The sequence below is a fragment of the Agelaius tricolor genome, unplaced genomic scaffold (genome assembly GCF_023055355.1).
Source record: "Agelaius tricolor isolate 1412-34295 unplaced genomic scaffold, bAgeTri1.0.p SCAF_27, whole genome shotgun sequence".
Lineage (NCBI taxonomy): Eukaryota > Metazoa > Chordata > Aves > Passeriformes > Icteridae > Agelaius > Agelaius tricolor.
The window spans coordinates 4,746,383-4,764,815 of NW_027269287.1; the positions used below are offsets into that span (position 1 = coordinate 4,746,383).

At 36.4% G+C, this 18,433-nt stretch overlaps 1 protein-coding gene across 2 annotated transcripts in view; it reads left to right on the forward strand.

Moving 5' to 3' along the window:
- The window catches only part of CHD1 (chromodomain helicase DNA binding protein 1), a 55,597-nt gene that overhangs the window by 18,132 nt on the left and 19,032 nt on the right, over positions 1-18,433 (forward strand). For both annotated transcript variants that reach the window (XM_071448577.1, XM_071448576.1), the window contains exons 3-19: positions 270-474; positions 1,487-1,588; positions 2,907-2,974; positions 5,166-5,315; positions 5,616-5,890; positions 8,288-8,513; positions 9,387-9,487; positions 9,734-9,912; positions 10,939-11,066; positions 11,632-11,848; positions 12,491-12,580; positions 13,429-13,619; positions 14,685-14,873; positions 15,186-15,348; positions 15,755-15,907; positions 16,396-16,467; positions 18,121-18,270. In XM_071448577.1, coding sequence (XP_071304678.1) covers positions 270-474; positions 1,487-1,588; positions 2,907-2,974; positions 5,166-5,315; positions 5,616-5,890; positions 8,288-8,513; positions 9,387-9,487; positions 9,734-9,912; positions 10,939-11,066; positions 11,632-11,848; positions 12,491-12,580; positions 13,429-13,619; positions 14,685-14,873; positions 15,186-15,348; positions 15,755-15,907; positions 16,396-16,467; positions 18,121-18,270 — 2,659 coding nt within the window. The remainder of the gene's footprint in view (positions 1-269; positions 475-1,486; positions 1,589-2,906; positions 2,975-5,165; positions 5,316-5,615; positions 5,891-8,287; positions 8,514-9,386; positions 9,488-9,733; positions 9,913-10,938; positions 11,067-11,631; positions 11,849-12,490; positions 12,581-13,428; positions 13,620-14,684; positions 14,874-15,185; positions 15,349-15,754; positions 15,908-16,395; positions 16,468-18,120; positions 18,271-18,433) is intronic.

The window sequence follows — 18,433 nt, forward strand, 5'->3', positions numbered from 1 at the left end:
TTCTACCGCTTTTAATTTCCCTGTATGACACTGCTGTATTAATTTGATGGTTTTGCTTTATCTTTATTTTGGCTTCACATAAAGTATCTAATTACACTTTAAATTCTTATTCCCTGTTTATTTTTAGTTTTATTCAACTCAGCTTATGTAGTCTGGTCTGACTTAGCACTTGAGTTATAGGTAAAGCTAAGGTGACTTATTTTTTAATCTTAACTTTTAATCCTGTTACTTTGGCACTTGTGTAATATCCTACTAACTTGTCATTGCAGCCGATCAGATGATGATTCTGGGTCAGCATCAGCTTCTGGATCTGGTTCAAGCTCTGGAAGCAGTAGTGACGGAAGCAGCAGCCAGTCAGGCAGCAGTGACTCTGACTCTGGTTCAGAGTCAGGGACTCAGTCAGAATCAGAGTCTGACACATCTAGAGAGAAGAAACAAATTCAATCTAAACCACCAAAAGTTGACGGATCTGAGGTAAACAAGATATATAAATGAATTCTTTGTCAAGGAAATGGCAAAGGAAATACTAAAAAATTGGCAAGGAAATTATATTCAATTTTAATGTTAAAATTATTTTAAAGATCAGTGCTCATTAAAAAAAAAAACAGGTAATGAAATGTTCTTAATTAGATTTTAGCTTGATTGGGGCAGTGAAAGCATGTACTTTGCTGCCTTAAACATTGGGCAGGTTTCTCATATAAGTGTTTAGATTTGTGCTTTTAAAATTCTCACATTTGTAGGTATTTTCAGTTAAAAGGCTGCCTAAATTTCATCATACAGAAGCATGTGCTAATTTACTGGAACTTACTTAAGAGAAAAATAACATATACTGTTGTTCCTGAAATCTGTTTTTACATTGTTTCTCAAATGCTTGGTTTCATTGTATGTATACATAATTGTGTAAAAATTTCAAGCTTACATATGGTTAGCTTTCTTTATCAATAAGTCTGCTAAGAGCAGGAAAAAAGTGATGTTGAGAAATCTCTTCAATCCAGTGGGCCAGAATTACATGCACTCTCCCATGTTTATGGAGTGGTATACCATATTTATGAAGGTAGTCATGGATGAGTCACAGCAAGAACTGAAGATTGTTAAGGATTCTCTGTTAAATTTTTTCCCATATGTTTAACTATTACTGTATGAAACAAAATCATAGCAGTTGAGCAATCTGAAAGAATTTATCTGTGTGAATTTAAGAATGTACTTTACGAAGTTTTGCTTTAACAATTACCTACACAACTACGGTTAAACATGTTTCAGTAATCATCCTAGTGATTAGCATATAACATTCTGTTTTGTAGAAATCTTACGACTTTAAAAAGCTGTCTGATATTGTTAGTTAATGTTAGTGTTTTGTAGTGAATTTTTTTTGTAGTGAAATGTTTTAATTGATAAAATTAAGATGCTACTTAGGAAAAGTAAATATGTGGTAAACTGGAGATTTTCAGTATGTTTAACTGACTCTTGCATGTCTATTCCTGTTTAGTTTTGGAAGTCTAGTCCAAGTGTACTTGCCGTGCAAAGATCAGCAGTACTCAAGAAGCAGCAACAACAAAAGGCAGCCTCATCAGACAGTGTTTCAGAAGAGGTGATTAATGTAATTTTTAAAATGTACACATTGCAATAAAATTACATTGAGCGAATTTATATTCTCTGAGTGAGCATAGAAGCCTGGGCTTAGTCTATAAAATTAACATTCAAATAACTGACATTTTTATGCAGAAAAGTAAAGATACCTCTGGTTACTTGTTTCCAAGTGAGTTGTCCCAGAATTATAGCAGTGCTATTCTGTGCTTTTTTTAGGTAGCTATTCTGTGCTGTCTAGACAAAATTTTCAAGCCACACAGTACTGACTTACACTGTATTTCTGGCTTCTTGAGTTTATTGTAAAGACAAATAAAAATGCTAAATTATTTTTTCAACGTGTTTTTGGAAAAGATATCTGCTATAGTTTTCAGAAATTCCATATGAAGTAGAAAACTAATTTTTACAAGTCTTGTAATAGTTACTACAGAAGAATTCTTGTATTTTAAGTATGAGGCCTGTATTCCAGGTATTTCAAAACCTAAATCATAGGCTAAAGAAATACTGACTTTTTGCAGTAGGAATATCTTTTAAGAACACTAATCAAAACTATGAACTGTATTTTATTTGTAAAGATGTCTTTTTGTCCTGTATTACAAAGACTTTGTACTGTAGTCACACTCATTTGGTTGAATTTCTGGTTTTGTCTGATTTAGGAGCTCATCTTTTAAACAGAAAATTTAATCATGTATCATTAAAATTTTAATTTACACCTGTTAAGCACTCTCTTCCAGAAAGATGCTTTTCAGGATAAAAGTTATTCTAAACTAAGTTTAAGACAATGAGACTGGCCTTAAGAAAACCTAGCCTTAAGGGGGCTCTTGTTTTTACTTCTACTGTAAAGAAAGAAGGGATATGCTATTCTCAAAATATTCTTAAACTGGTGTTTTAATGTGAACGGATATGAAAAGTGGAAAAGCTCTTGAGGGTAGAAGATTTCATTAGGATTTTTATAGAGACGTCATCTTGAGTAATGTGGAGCAGTTTACACCATGACTGTTTTTATGTGGGCACAATGTTGATTTTTTAAGATGGGAGTTTTATGTGGTGTTCTTCAGAGCAGTATTTGCATGGTGTATTCATAGATGGATAAGTACAAAAACAATACCAGGATTCAAGCAGCTAAATTGGAAGGCATGAAGAGGGTAAAATTTGACAGTGGAAACTCAAATTTGGCAGTGGAAACTCAAATTTGGCAGTGGAAACTGATATATCTTTTCAAAATCTACTTGTTAGAAGATTTTTTTACATAATTGTTCTTGTAAAAATGAGTTGCCTTTGGTTTATTTCCTTTGGCTTTGGTTTATTTCCTTCCTCTGCAGGACTCCTCAAGTAGTGACGATTCAGCAGATGACTCATCCAGTGAAACCAAGAAAAAAACACATAAAGAGTAAGCTATTTTCCTAAGTAATAGCACACATTTTTTATTATAGAGACAGATGCTTATGTTTGATTTCCTCACTCTTAAGATGCTCAATTTCTCTTCTTGTCTTGATCTTTCATTTCTAATTTTGTAATTTTAAAATGAACTGTCAAATGAGCATCTCTATCACACTAGTTTCTCAGCATGAGTCTGCAATATGTTTGAAAACATTCATCAGTGCTTTTATTTCTAAAATACTTTGTTGCAGTTTAATAACTTCACTTGATTAAGTTGTTATTTAAGGTATTAAGATTGAATTTTCCTGTGTAAAGTAAGAGTTTGAGTCAAGATACTGTACATCATCTTTCCTGTCATGAAGTAAAAAATTTCAGTTAAGCAGAAATCAGGGGATCCTGCTACTCAAGAGTTCTCTGTTGAAAGCAAAACCAGTGAGAGACTCCAAGTCAGAAACACAGTTTATTAGGAAAAGGGAATAAAACCTGAAGCAGCCAGCTGGAGAAGGATTGTCCTTCTCCGACGTCCCTGCTAGCAATCCAGCACCGCTAGCAGTATTGGGGCACTATCCTGATTTCAGTGATCGAAGACAGCACCTAAGGCAATCGCCCTGTGCTATGACAGCAGCGATAGCCTTATTGAAGGACGTGGCTTGCAGCTACAATCAGCAGAAGACAGCTTACTCCAGCTGTGCTGAATCCAGGTTTATCGGGTCCCAGGGGAACCAACAGCCAGAGACAGTTTCAGAGAGGTTACAGCAGCTTATAAGGGGGGAAGGAGACAGGGAAAGAGTTGGTCCTCAGGCGAATAGAATTTCAGAGGGGAGTGAGATACAAAAGATTGACTTAGGGAAAGCACCAATGGGGATAACTTGAGGGGGGTCCAGCCCCTGAGCCAATCACTTGACGCTCTAGCTGGAAGTTTCTGGAGAGAAAGTTGGGAGCGCCAAGTGATGGACAGGGCACTGGGGAGGGATTTGAGATAGGATACATTAGTTGCCATGGCAACTGGGGAGGAGTTGGGATAACTGGCAGCACAAGGGAGGGAGGAGATAACCAGGGCTGAGCCATTACAAGAAAGGGGGAAACATAACAGTCCAACCTTAACAGACACAACACAACAAAAACCAAATACATGCAATAGTACAAAAGAAGAAAACCATTGACAAGAGTCAGAATACAACCTGACACCCTGCTAGTTAGGGTGGTGGTAGCAGTCTAGATAAAAGGGTCTTGTTGAAGTGGTGATCCTGTGAAAAAGATCTGGAAGCTCTTGTCCTCTGGAAACTGGTAAGGGCTGCCAGTTCTGTCCCAAAGCCCAGATTATATCCAGGTGGTGATGCTTAGCTCCTCCCCCCTGGGTGGAGCATCTCACAATGGGCTGATACCATTCTGAGTCATGCAGTGGGTTCTTGATTACCCATTAAATAGAAATGGCTCCTGGAGGGAGTTACCTCTGAGTCATGTGGCAAGGCATTGTTGGGCCCATTAAGAGGAGATGAGGAAAAAACAATGCCTCTCCTGGTTTCAGCAGCTTTTGAGGATGGGAATAGAATACATCTTTATATTGTAACCTAGGACACTCAGTCACAAGTGTCTTACTCGTAGTACTTTGCCTGGCTGTGAAGCACTAATTTGACAGTTTAGTAGAAGCTTTTGGGAGCCAGTGCTACTCACTAGTTGTTGCAGTTCAGGTTTTCAGGTTTTTCTGCATTTCTCAAATCTGCCTGTTATTTTTCATTTCTCGTGCCAAAAGTTGCTGATTCTTCACATGGGCCACAGAGACCATAGGCATTAGACAATATGTCAAATATGAGACTCTCCAGAATACAGTATGATAGAACTTTATGCTTTGAATACATCTAACTTCTGATGAATATGTATCTTACCAGGTAGACTTGTTTTCTTAATGTCACATTAACTCATTTCTTCATGCTGAAATTTATATAGAAATCCAGACTTTTGTTGTTATTTTAGATTTTAAATCTACCTCTTAGTCCAAATCCCTTTCATGCCATTGGACATTTTTTAACTTACCTAGTATTCACTGAGGACAAATTTCTGTCTCATCAATTGAAATAACTGTTACAAGATTTTTATTTCTGTGAAGGATCTTGAAATAACAGCAGGTCCCTCATGGGCGAATAACTGTTCTAAAAAATGCAACAATATGAAATTACTGTTTTGTCTTTCATCATGTACAGTGAAGACTGGCAAATGTCAGGATCAGGGTCAATGTCGGGAACAGGTTCAGATTCTGAATCGGAGGAAGACAGGGAGAAAAGCAGCTGTGAGGAGAGTGAATCTGACTATGAGCCAAAAAACAAGGTCAAAAGCCGTAAACCTCAAACCAGGTAAGAAGTTGGGCATTTGAATGCTCTATTCTAAACTATTTCTAAAAAGCAATTGAGTATTTACTACTACTATGCATGCAACTGAAAATGGTAGTACTTACTGATGGAAAAAAAAGGGTTTTTTTTAATATACATAATATGATAATATATTAATGCTTTCTAGTGACTGCCTTTTCCTTTGTGTTTTAAATGAGAGTAATTGAACATTCATTAAATACTTGTATTCAGAAAACAATGCAGAAAATTAATTGTTGCCTCCATTGAAACATCATTGTTGTGTCATACATTATTGTCTTGAAGAATTAAGCCAAAAAGTGGGAAAAAGAATGCAGGACCAAAAAAGAGGCAACTTGATTCTTCAGAGGATGATGATGAGGAGGAGGATGATGATGATTATGATAAGAGGGGATCTCGTCGTCAGGCAACCGTCAACATTAGTTACAAGGAAGCTGAAGAAACCAAGACAGATTCTGATGATTTACTAGAAGTTTGTGGAGAAGATGTTCCACAACCTGAAGAAGATGAATTTGAAACTATAGAGAAATTTATGGATAGTCGAGTTGGCCGTAAAGGAGGTATATTTTTTAAGTGTTTTTAAAATCCTTGTTAAGATCATGGTGCAACTTCAACGCATATTCTCATCTATAGGTTAAAAAGCAATCGTTTTAAAGTTACAAAGAAGTCGTACTGTTGCACCTTTTATATTCGTAAGAATGCTTCCGTTCCTTTCTAAGTATTGTAGAATACAGGAAAATTGCATACCTGAGTAGAATATAAAAATCAGGTGGAAGATAACTCTGTATTGCATGAATGCACACCATGTTGTTATGACACTGTTTGTACAGTTCAGTGGTCTTGATCAGTGCAAGTTATGTATGTGGAGAAAGTAGACTACATGGGAGAGCTGACTAGTAGTCGGAACATTGAAAGACAGTGTTGGTAAGGCTAAACCACTGAAATAATGATTTCAGGTACTGCAGTACAAATACAGAACAATGGGTGGAATGGCTACAAAAAATGCATCTAAAATTGCAATGGTATCTAGAATTCTGCTTTGTATTTGAGTTTGCAAGTTAAAATCATAGACTCACAGAATGGTTTTGGTTGGAAGGGACCTTAAAGATCAGCTAATTCCAACTCCTCTGCCATTGGCAAGTATACGTTTCACTACACCAGTTTGGTCAAAGACGCATCCAACCTGGTCTTGAACACTTACTTCCTGGGTTACAGCTTCTCTGGGTGTAGCCAGGCAACCAGTTATGGTGCCTCACCCCCCTCTTAGCAAAGAATTCTTCCAAATACCTAATCTAAGTCTCCTTCAGTTTAAAGTCATTACCTCTTGTCCTACTACTATGTGCCCTTGTCTAAAGTCCCTCTCCAGCCTTCTTATAGCCTGCTTTAGGTACTAGAAGGTGCTGCAAGGTCTCCCCAGAGGCTTCTCTTCTCCTGGCATAACAACCTCAACTGTCAGCCTGTTTTCATACCATAGCTATTCCAGCCCACTTTGCCGTGTTGGTGGCCTCCTCTGGATGTACTCCAGAAAGCCCATATCATTGTTACAGTGGGGACCCCAGAGCCTGGGGTCTTCCTTTTTTCTCTTTTTCGAAAATGAAGTTTATATTTCTCCTTTTCCAGTTAGTATGAACTTCCCTGGACCACCATGACCTCAAAGATTATGGTTGTGGCTTAGCTATTTCGTCTGCCAGTTCCCTCGGGACCTGTAGATGTATCTTATCTGGTCCCATGGACTTGAAACTTTGTTTCCTTAATTGGTCTCAAACCTGATCTTTTCCTGGAGTGGGTGATTCCTCCTTCTCTCATTCCCTCCCTGCCTTTGCTTTCTCTGGTGTGGTTTAGTCACTTGCCTAGTGAAGACTGAGGCAAAGCAGTTGTCGTGTATCTCAGCCTGCTCCTTGTCCCAAGTAACCAGTTCTCCCTTACTACTCTTAAATATCTAAACAAACACATGAAAAAACCCCACCCAAAGGCTGAGCCCCTTGCACTGCAGGGCTACCTTTCTCCATTAGTTATACGTACTGTCTTAAATGATTGACCCTTGTCAGAACTAGTATTCTTCTCTCAAATTCTCTCTCCTGTGCTATCCCATATCCTGCTCCAGTGTATGGTGTTACTGCTGTAGTCAAAGACTTAGGAACAAAGCTTCTTTTATTCTTCCTGCACAGATGATGTTGCTGCTTTTTTGGCATTACCTTTCTGGGCAGAGTTTATCTGCCCCAGCAGCTTGCTGGTCTCATTTCCTTATCAACACCACTGAGATAAGCTCACTTGGTTAGATCTGGATGGTAATAATGCCGGGGTTAGGGTTTGATCCCTATACAAGCTGAAGAGTTGGACTCCATGATCCTTGTGGGTCCCTCCCAGCTCAGAAATATTCTGTGATTCTGTACCCTGTCCTCACCAAAATGAGCCTGTTACCTGCTGCTAGTGTGCTGCAGCTACAGTACAGTCTGTGCTTAATCTGTACTTTATAATTGTTACCTCATAAGATAACAGAGGCAGGACAAGCAACAAACTTGTTTAGGAAGAAGGAGATTTATAGTGTCCCTGTTAGTAGGTTTTTCATGTCTTGAGGCTGATCAGACATAACATCAGATGTCTTTTTTATGCTCAGAGATAAGACTAGTGTAACAGAAGATGACAAGCATTGTTAGTGTGGAGCATTCCCTAGTGACTACTTTAAAAACCAGGAATACAAATAAAATTTTCATGAGGAAAGATAAGATATTGCAGTGTAGAAATGTTGGTTGCTCTTTTATTCTCTTGACTACTTGTGCATGTCTTAATATATCTACATCATAATCTTTCAAATAATAGTAATGACATGAGTCCAGTAGACAATGGTCAACTATATGCTCATCTAAAATTATCACCAATTACTTTGCTACATTTTAACTGGTTAACTTATGACAATGCACACTTACTCAAGGCATAGGATGTGGTTTCTTTCTTAGCCACAGGTGCTGCAACCACAATATATGCAGTTGAGGCCGATGGTGATCCAAATGCTGGGTTTGAAAAATCAAAGGAGCCGGCAGAAGTACAGTATCTTATTAAATGGAAAGGTTGGTCACACATCCACAACACTTGGGAAACTGAGGAAACACTGAAGCAACAAAATGTTAAAGGAATGAAGAAACTGGACAATTACAAGAAAAAGGATCAGGAAACAAAACGATGGTGAATACATTTTTTTAATTATACTTATTTTGAAACACTGTAGGTATTCTATTGTGTTTCTGAGACCTGTTATCTGGTTTTGAGAAGGTAACAGGTTTTTGTCTTTTTGGGAAGACAAAAACTTTGAAAGCCAAAGCCCCTTTAACATGTTCCAGTAACATAATTCTCTGAATCTGGTATATGTGTGCACACGTGTGTGTATGTGTCTGTATGGTATCAATGGAGTTTTAACAAGATGGGTAGTATTTAAAAATGAATAATAAATTGTAGTTTTTGGTAATTTTTCCATTATACTTTGATTGGAGTTCTTCAAGAATTGCTTCAAGGATCAATGTTTTTTTGGTGCATTAGCCATTTCAGGTGACTTTGCAGAATTCAGTTTTCTTTGCTGAAACCTGAGGTTGAAGCTTGAGAATAAAAACCATGAAGAAATACATGCATTTTAAAGTCATCTCTTTGGTGTCCAGTTTTATTAGTATGTTTAATATAATCAGTGAATGCTGGTGGGATTTTTAGCAACTAATCATTAGATGGATTCTTACAGAGTGAGCCACCCTGAATACTATTCCATGAAAATAACCTCTAAAGTGTACTGCTTATTTGGAGGGATAGCTACTACAGTTATCAGTTGCACTAGTCAAGCAACTAATGGAGAATACTAATTTTCAGCGATAAGTATTTTCAGTCATTAATGGTGAGGCACTTAGGCCAGACGCAGCCATTTTGTAGTAGGGATTTTCAAGTTGTTCCTTAAAAAAAACTTTCCAGGCAAGATTCGTGGGGTGATTACATTCAGAGCTGTAGAGTTGCTGAATTTTCTTAGTTTTAGAAGTATATGGTGTAATAAGTGTTGTGAATTAATTCCTGCTCCAGGCTGAAAAACGCTTCTCCAGAAGATGTGGAATATTACAACTGCCAGCAGGAGCTTACAGATGATCTACATAAACAATACCAGATAGTGGAAAGAATAATTGGTATGTTACAAACTTGTGGACAGAAATCAATGTGAGGGATTCTGTATGTTCTCAATGCTCTTGTATTATTAGTTAAGAAATGTAAAATATTGATACCACAAAATTATAATCCAAAACAAAACTTCAGGTAAAGAGAAGAGCTGTCAGGCTGTCTGTATGGGTCTAGCTTCTGTTACTATGTACAATGAATGTTTCCATACAGTACAGAAGTAAAATGCTGATCAGACTTCTGATGCATTTTTGCAGCTCATTCAAATCAGAAATCAGCTGCTGGTTATCCAGACTACTATTGTAAGTGGCAGGGTCTGCCTTATTCTGAATGTAGCTGGGAAGATGGAGCTCTCATTGCCAAAAAGTTTCAGGCACGCATTGATGAGTACTTCAGCAGAAATCAATCCAAGACCACTCCCTTTAAAGATTGCAAGGTGAGTAGGTAACTTGCAATGGATTTATAATCAGCTGTACTGGGTCTGACTAGGATAGGGCTGATTTTCTTCATAGCAGCCTCTGCAGTCTGTGGTTTATTTTTGTGACCTAAATGGTTTTGGTAACACATACTGGCTGTTACTGAACAGTGCTTGCACAGTGCCTTCTCTGTATCCTGTGTACTCATTCCCCACCATGAGCAGGTTAGGCGGGTGTACACCAGTAACAGCTGAACCACCTGCTGACCAAAGGGGTGCTTGGTGCCGTTTAATGACTTACTCAGCAATAAATTAGGTGGGCCGAGCAGGGGCTGCCTGTTGCCTGGAGATTTGTTGGTCATCAGTTTGCTGGTGAATTGATGTGTGACTCATTCTGTCCCTTGTGGGATTTTTTTCTATGTGTTTTTTGTTTCGATTGGGTGGGTGTTTTTCCTTCACCCAGTAGACTCCTTATTTTGACCCACAATTTTTTTCTCACTTTTTACATTTTCATTTCTCTCTCTTGTCTCTCTAGGGTGGTAAGTGAGTAAGCAGTTGGGTGGCGGCTTGGCTCCTGGCCAAGTTCAAGCTACCACATCAGTTGCAATAGTAAAAATGTGATTTTTTTTTTTAATCTACATATCAAATGCACATTATAAGTTTTTTTGAAAGTTTTTTTCAGAATACCAAGAATGATGTATAGTAGGATGTCTGGACAGTAGCACTACTGAGAACAGGTTTTGTAGATGCCAGTCCCCTGCATTTTTACTAGCATTCAGAAATGGATTTGTTTAGTATTGTAGTTTATTTTAAAAGAAAACTTTGAGTGAGTTAATGTCATTCATGTTGTGACATTTAGGTTGGCAATCAAACTAGTTTCAATTTGCTAATTACTTGGTGTTTTTATATGGCCTGGCTTACATTGGTAGATAAAAACTAGAGTTGATGAACTAGTAAATACCTCCTGTTACTTTTTCTATAGGAAGATCTTTTGGTAATTTCAGTTACAGTTCAATCATTGACCGATGATCAATTTGCTTTTCACAGGTTCTAAAACAAAGGCCACGATTTGTTGCACTAAAAAAACAACCATCTTACATTGGAGGACACGAAAGTTTAGAGTTAAGAGATTATCAGTTAAATGGGTTGAATTGGCTTGCTCACTCATGGTGCAAGTAAGGACTCTCAATTTTGTTTGTAAATTTAAAGCATTTGTAACATATTGAAATGTTTTTTTCTGTTGGGTGGTTTTTTTTTAAAGTTGGAAACTTTCATATTGTAAGCTCAAAAGAGACATCTGAAGGGACTGGTTTTGCTCTGAGTAGCAAAATTATAATTTTATGGCCATTCTCAACAAAAAGCAGCTAAGATGTGTCATTACTTTGGTTTTAGTTTCAATGGAATAAGTAATGGTTTTAAAACAACCAACAGACCTAAAACAGTAATATGAGAACAAACACTTATGGAATGTCAATATTACTGTTAAAATTTAAAAATTAGACTCAGGAGAACTGCTTGAAACCTTTTAGTTAATTCAGGGGGGTAGGAGGGATTGGAAATCTTTGGATGGAAAAACAATGTAAATAAATGTCTTCAAAATGTGTAGTAGTAAAATCTTGAAAACTGTTATGATTGGATTTTATATTCAAAAGATAATGATTTCTTTTAATCCAAACCTTCCCGATCTCCACACATCCCCTAAATAGTTTTGTTTCCTTTTTTTTCTTCTTTTTGTTTTAGAGGGAATAGCTGTATTCTCGCAGATGAAATGGGTCTAGGTAAAACCATACAAACAATTTCTTTTCTGAACTATCTGTTTCACGAACATCAATTGTATGGGCCATTCTTGTTGGTTGTGCCACTTTCTACCTTGACGTCTTGGCAAAGAGAGATTCAAACCTGGGCTCCTCAGATGAATGCTGTAGTTTACTTAGGAGATATAACTAGTAGAAATATGGTGAGTATTTTTCCTTGTCATTGGAAAGTCTTTTTCGTAAACAAGACATACTTAATATTTTTATCATCTGAATATCTCAAATTTTTTTGGTTGGGACTGAGGAAATATTTGCTGAAGCCCTATGTCTTTAAAATGTGAATTGAAGACTTGGATTTTGATCTCATGTAAATGTGTGTGAGAAGTTTCCTTTCTACTTAATAGTGGACAGAATTAAGAATTTTGCATTTGAAAACCAGTTATCTTCTCCCATATGATTATTTAGGTGGATATAGTGAAAATAAGTATATAAGAAAGCCAGTCATGATCTTACTTTCTTGAAAGGTTGTTGGTTTGTTAATGTTATTAATCTTACCCATTAAAGTAAAAAGTTCGTGTCTGTTATAAATGTGTATGTGTGTGTGTGTGTGTATATATATAGCGCGCATATGCGTGTGTAGTTATTTATGTATAAAATGTATATATGTTCATATGTATATATATTTATATGTTATATACATACTAATATATGTGCGTGTTGTCCTTCTGTTCCCTTATCATATTGTTTTATGCTAGTAAATATCTACATTGTTGTAGTATTTCAGTTGATTCCAGTCAGCAAGACCTTTTTTCTGCAGCTAATAGTTGACTTGTTTCTTTTTGTAGATAAGAACTCATGAATGGATGCATCCACAGACCAAACGATTGAAATTTAACATACTCTTAACAACATATGAAATTTTGCTAAAGGATAAGGTAATTGCCCTTCTTGGGGGAGGCAAAAATAATTTCCCCAGTATAGAATAATTCTGTTTAGACTTGCATATATTTGATTTATGGCCCATTAAATTCATGGAGAGTCTGATAGTTGTGCTACAACAGTGTGTATTTTGGGGTTTTGGTTTTTGTTTCTTGGGAATCTTCTTATTTTAAGCACTTCTGGATTTTACATACATGTGGTGAGGCTTTCAGCCTTTTCCCATTTTATGAGGTGGGTAACACTTAATTTTCTTCAGTTTGCTTGAGAGTGTCATTGCTGTAATGATCTCCTCTCAGCTTCTTCCTCTGCTTCTTTGCAGACCACTATCAAGGAACTGAAGCAGAACCTAACAGAACCTTAATCCCAAATTTGATACAAAACTAGGAAATCCCAAATTATTTTTCTGTGATATTCTGCATATGTATGTGCACATGTATTAATACTGTCTCTGAAGTGATAGCACGCAGAGTTATTGTTAATACTTCTAACAGTATGTGGAAATTGATACAGTTATTCAAGGAGCACTTGACTTTGTTTACTTCATTGTTTGTATGGGAAGAAGTCAATAACGATTTTTTTTCCTGCCATGTAAAAAAATGTGGGTCAGAGTTCTGGGCATTTTTTTAAATAAGAGATTGAATTTATGTTTTCTTAGGATGACTACACAGCTTTTCATTGAACCTGAAAATGTAAAAGCCATAATTAGTACTAAAAACATATAGCTGTTATTTTATTGAAATAAACCAAGAAGTAATTGGGTTGATAGCTTGTTTATATTATGTGGAAAATAATGTAATTTGTTGATTTCAATAATGTTTTCCCCCATCTCCATTTCCTTTTCAAGTCATTCCTTGGTGGTCTGAATTGGGCATTCATAGGAGTTGATGAAGCTCATCGTTTAAAAAATGATGACTCTCTTCTGTACAAAACTTTAATAGACTTTAAGTCTAACCATCGTCTTCTTATTACCGGAACACCTCTGCAAAACTCTCTCAAAGAGCTTTGGTCTTTACTGCACTTCATCATGCCAGAAAAGTAAGAAAGATTTTTTTTGTTAAGTTTTTTATTGTGAAGTTGTGTAGTGATGTGTGAGAATCGGTAGAAATAGGGAATTATACTGAAAGATAGCTTAAATATCCTACATAAAGTATCTTTTGATGCTGCTTTAGGCAAGTAATGCTGGTAGCAGATGTCACCTTTTCCCATTTTAGCAGTGTGCAAAAATGATGGATTGATGTATGGGTCAGAACCTGGGGAAAAGGCTTCATCTTCACCTAAGAGAAAAACCATATAGATTTGCTCTGGGGGAAGAAGAATGAAATTTTTCATATGGTAATACTATTGATGAAAACAAATTTGTGTCAAGAAGCAAAAAATACTGTAATTTAATCAGATAGCTGATTTTCCCATGTGTTTTGAATACAGTAAACTTATTGCATTGACTTGATTGTGTACTGACTTGTTTAAACCTAAGGTAAACTAGAGGTCGTGTGTGCAAGCACATGTTCCTGTGAGACATCTTGTAAATCCCAAGCACCACAGCTCTGTTTAACTTGAGCTATGGATTATACAGGACAGTACAAGCAAAGCCACTGAGGTTGGGTAGCCATTATTCATTTGTTTGGTCATAAACTCCATTCTCCAAGTCTATTAGTACCGACAATAGCTACACATTAGCTAGACCATACAAGCTGCAAGACATATTTTAAGTCTATTCTTATTCTCTTGCACACCCTCTGGACATGGAGCTGGTTTTTTATGCTGTCTTGATAAAATATAATAATGGACTTTTCTGCAGCCATCTAGACAAGTGTCCTTGCAGAGAAACATTGCATTTCCATTGTGGAATCAGAAGTTTTCATTCTGTAGACATTTTTGGAAAATTCCATTCTTCTATTTACAGGCACAGTATCTGGGATTTCTTGGGAGGTGAAAATTCAGAAATGGGATGAAACAGAAGGGAGTGGGGAAGAAATCTGAATGTATATGTGTTTTTGTGGTATATGTTCTGTGTCTGTGTTACCTTTCTTCCTGAATTTTGCTTCATCAGGGTGTTCACAATATGTCATTATTTTGTGCTTACACTTTTTTATGTTGAAGGTTTTCTTCATGGGAAGATTTTGAAGAGGAGCATGGCAAAGGGAGAGAGTGTGGTTATGCAAGTCTTCACAAAGAACTTGAACCATTTCTGCTGAGAAGAGTTAAAAAAGATGTAGAAAAGTCCTTACCTGCTAAAGTTGAGCAAATTCTGAGAATGGAAATGAGTGCATTGCAAAAGCAATACTACAAGTATGCACTGTCTCTTTGTATAATCTGTTTCAGTGATTATGTCTATGTACAATTTACTGAATTACAGTGATTTGTATACTGTATGGAAGTTGGGGCTTTGATAGAGTTTCACAGCAATAAAATCCTGTGAAGCAAGGGCTCAGGAATTGCATTGGTCTAATGTCTATATATGTAGTTTCTTTTATTCAGCATATTGATATACTCTTTTAGGAGATGCTTTTAATCTTTAGCTTGTTCATATTTTGACAGCGACATCTGTCTTACTTCCACATATGGTTAGAAGTTACTAATATTGTACATTTTATTTCATAGGTGGATTTTAACCAGGAATTATAAAGCCCTTAGCAAAGGTTCAAAAGGCAGTACCTCAGGCTTTTTGAACATCATGATGGAACTCAAGAAGTGTTGCAACCATTGCTACCTCATTAAACCACCAGATGATAATGAATTCTATAATAAACAGGAGGCCTTACAGGTAGTGTCACTTTTTAATTAAAAAAAAGAGATTTTACATCTGTAGTTTTCACAGAATTTTATAGTTTCTTGGCAGTTCGTTACTTCTTATTGAAGTATACTAAGGAAAAACAGGTTTTCCATTAAGTGCGCATCCTGTGTTTTTACATTGGAGTATTTTTTTATTCTTAATTGGAATTGAATAATTGACAGAGAATTGAGTAAATAAATATGCCCAGATTTAATTACATACTATTGTATGGTATTTTAAATTGTAAAATTCTTCAGGAATGTCATAAATACCTTTTATTTTTCTGCCCACAGTAATAGAAAGAAAGGCAAACCTCAGATGAATGTCCAACTTACCCCCATGTGTATTAGTGTTGAGATTAATTTATTTTGCAATGTGTGTTTCTTGGTTTTTGTAGCATTTAATACGTAGCAGTGGGAAGCTAATCCTTCTTGACAAGCTACTGATTCGTCTGCGAGAACGTGGCAACAGAGTCCTGATTTTTTCACAGATGGTAAGGATGCTGGACATCCTGGCAGAATATCTGAAATATCGTCAATTTCCATTTCAGGTAAGAAACTTGCTAATAATAACAGCTAAGAAGCTTTGATCTTGAATATTAATTTTTTTTTTTCTTTACTGTGTGGGTGTCAAAGCACTGGAACAGGTTTTCCAGAGGTTATGAAATTTCTGTTTCTTGTTGAGGTACAAAAGCTACTTGGACATGACCTTGGGCAGCATGCTTTAGCTGTCCCAGCCTGAGTAGGGGATTTAGACAAGATGACTTCCAGCAGTCCCTTTTAGCTTTGTTTGTGATTATGTAGCCTTTACCCCTTTGATTAAAAAAAAAAGGATGAAAATGTCTTCTTTTTCCAGGAGGGGACTGGCTCTATGATGAATGTTATTTTGGAAGTGAAACAGATGAATTAAAAATTATGTGAGCTGTTTATTTACTTTTTTTCCCCTTCACGTAATAGTTTGGCAGCTGGCAATTGAAATTGCTCTGATGTTGAGTACAATATAAAATTACTTTTTAACTGTAGTTCTCAATCTCTCTAGAGACTCGATGGATCAATAAAAGGGGAATTGAGGAAACAAGCACTGGATCATTTTAATGCAGAAGGATCAGAGGTAAAGTTTTTTTTCCCTGGGGAGTCTGTCTTATTTTTTCCCAAGTACCAAAAGACATTGCACAAAAAAGGAGAGAAGAAAAAAGTGAGGAATATATCAATTAGGTTGGAAATTCATTGCTACTGCCTAGAGTGTAAGGTTTATGTAATATTTTTTTAAGATGTTAAGTAGATAACACATAAATTAGGAAAGTGGTAGCCAATTGCTCTATAAATGCTGCAAAATTTTAACCCCAGCTTTGTTCCTCTGTAGAAATTAGTAATATTTACAAAAGTACTGAACTTAAGCAGTTACTATCCAGAAGTCCTTTGGCAATGGGGAGAACTAACTTCATATATCCTTGCACAAACAATCATATTTTACTTGTTTCAAATACGATTCCTGTTGTCTTCATTTGTTGACACTCGTTACATGCCATGGAAGAAATAGTAAAGTACTGATTTCTAGCAATTCTTTGTGAGCAACCTGTGAGTACATAGGCATCTGTCACGGTTCTTTAGATTCTGAACTGGAATATTTGTACCTTATTTAGCACTCCTGTTAGGCATGTCATTCCATACTGTTGGATTGGTTTAAATCTTTTGTCCTACACTCTCAGATTTGAGGGAGAGGAGGTTGGTTGGTCATTGATTTTGGTTTAGTTTAATTTGTATTTGAAGACAGCATTTCTTAGTTGCTGCTGAGCTTGTTTCTGCTTTGTGTAGGGAGAAGGACCAAACTCCATGTTAAGTACAAAAGCTAACTCTCTTTCAAATTTCTTTCATAGACATTGTTGACATTTTCCAAAATGTTAGCAGTAACACTATATATTTTTTGAGATGAAGAAGAATTTATGCATTTCTAAAATTGAGGCAAACTCTGCATTTGTGCAGCAAGAAGAAGAATGCTCTCAGTTTTATTTATTATTTCCTAAAATTTCATAATATTTTTGGGTGGCTTTTGTAGAGTTTTTGTGTTACTGAGCTACAGGCTACCTGAAAATCTTTAACACAATTCTCAGGACTCTTTCCTTATTGTAATGGTTGCTGCTTCCTGTAACTGTACTGAAAATTTGGTTTGGTTGGGGTTTTTTAACCTGCTTTAGTTTAGCTTGGATTTCATATCTTGTTTTTCACATGTCTCAATATCCTTCTACAGGATCATCCTTCTCAATAAGTTTATATTGCCTACAATATAAACTGCTTACCCATTTTCATATTGTTTGTGAATATGCTGAACAGCATTGAACTTGAGAAGATTTTGCTTCTGTCTCTTAATCAGTTATGCATAGGCTCAAGTGCTTTCCCTGCTCTGACATGACTGTTTAGTCTTCCAGGGCTTGAGGCAGGGAGGGTGGGAGAGGGTTTTTGTAGCATTACAGGCTTTGACAATAAGATTTGGTAATTTTTTGGCCAGTCTGGTTTTGTTGGGATGTCTTGCTCAGTGATAGTCATCTAGGACACTATTTCCTTTAAACTGACTTGAGAAGTCAGTAACTTTATGAAAGAAATTGGTAATCAGCATTTGCTTTATATTTAAAGATGCTTTAAGGATAGAACAATTATGGATTTGGTAGCACCACATACTGCATAAAGTATATTATGAAGTGTGTTGTCTCCTTTAGGAATATTACCAGTATTGTATATAAAACTATTTCCTACTTTATGATTTCAGGACTTCTGCTTTTTACTGTCTACCAGAGCTGGAGGATTAGGTATCAACTTGGCATCTGCTGATACGGTGGTTATATTTGATTCTGACTGGAATCCACAGAATGATCTGCAAGCACAGGCTAGAGCACATAGAATTGGACAGAAGAAACAGGTAAACACACTCAGTTTAAGCTCCAGACCTGAAAGACAGTTCTGTACATTAGCTGTCCACCCTCTGTCTGCACCATTCAGTCCTCATGTATTTTTGAGAATAACTAATACTTTCTGCATATCTCCAGAAATGTTAGTAATGCTGATTTCTTTTTTCCTGAGTC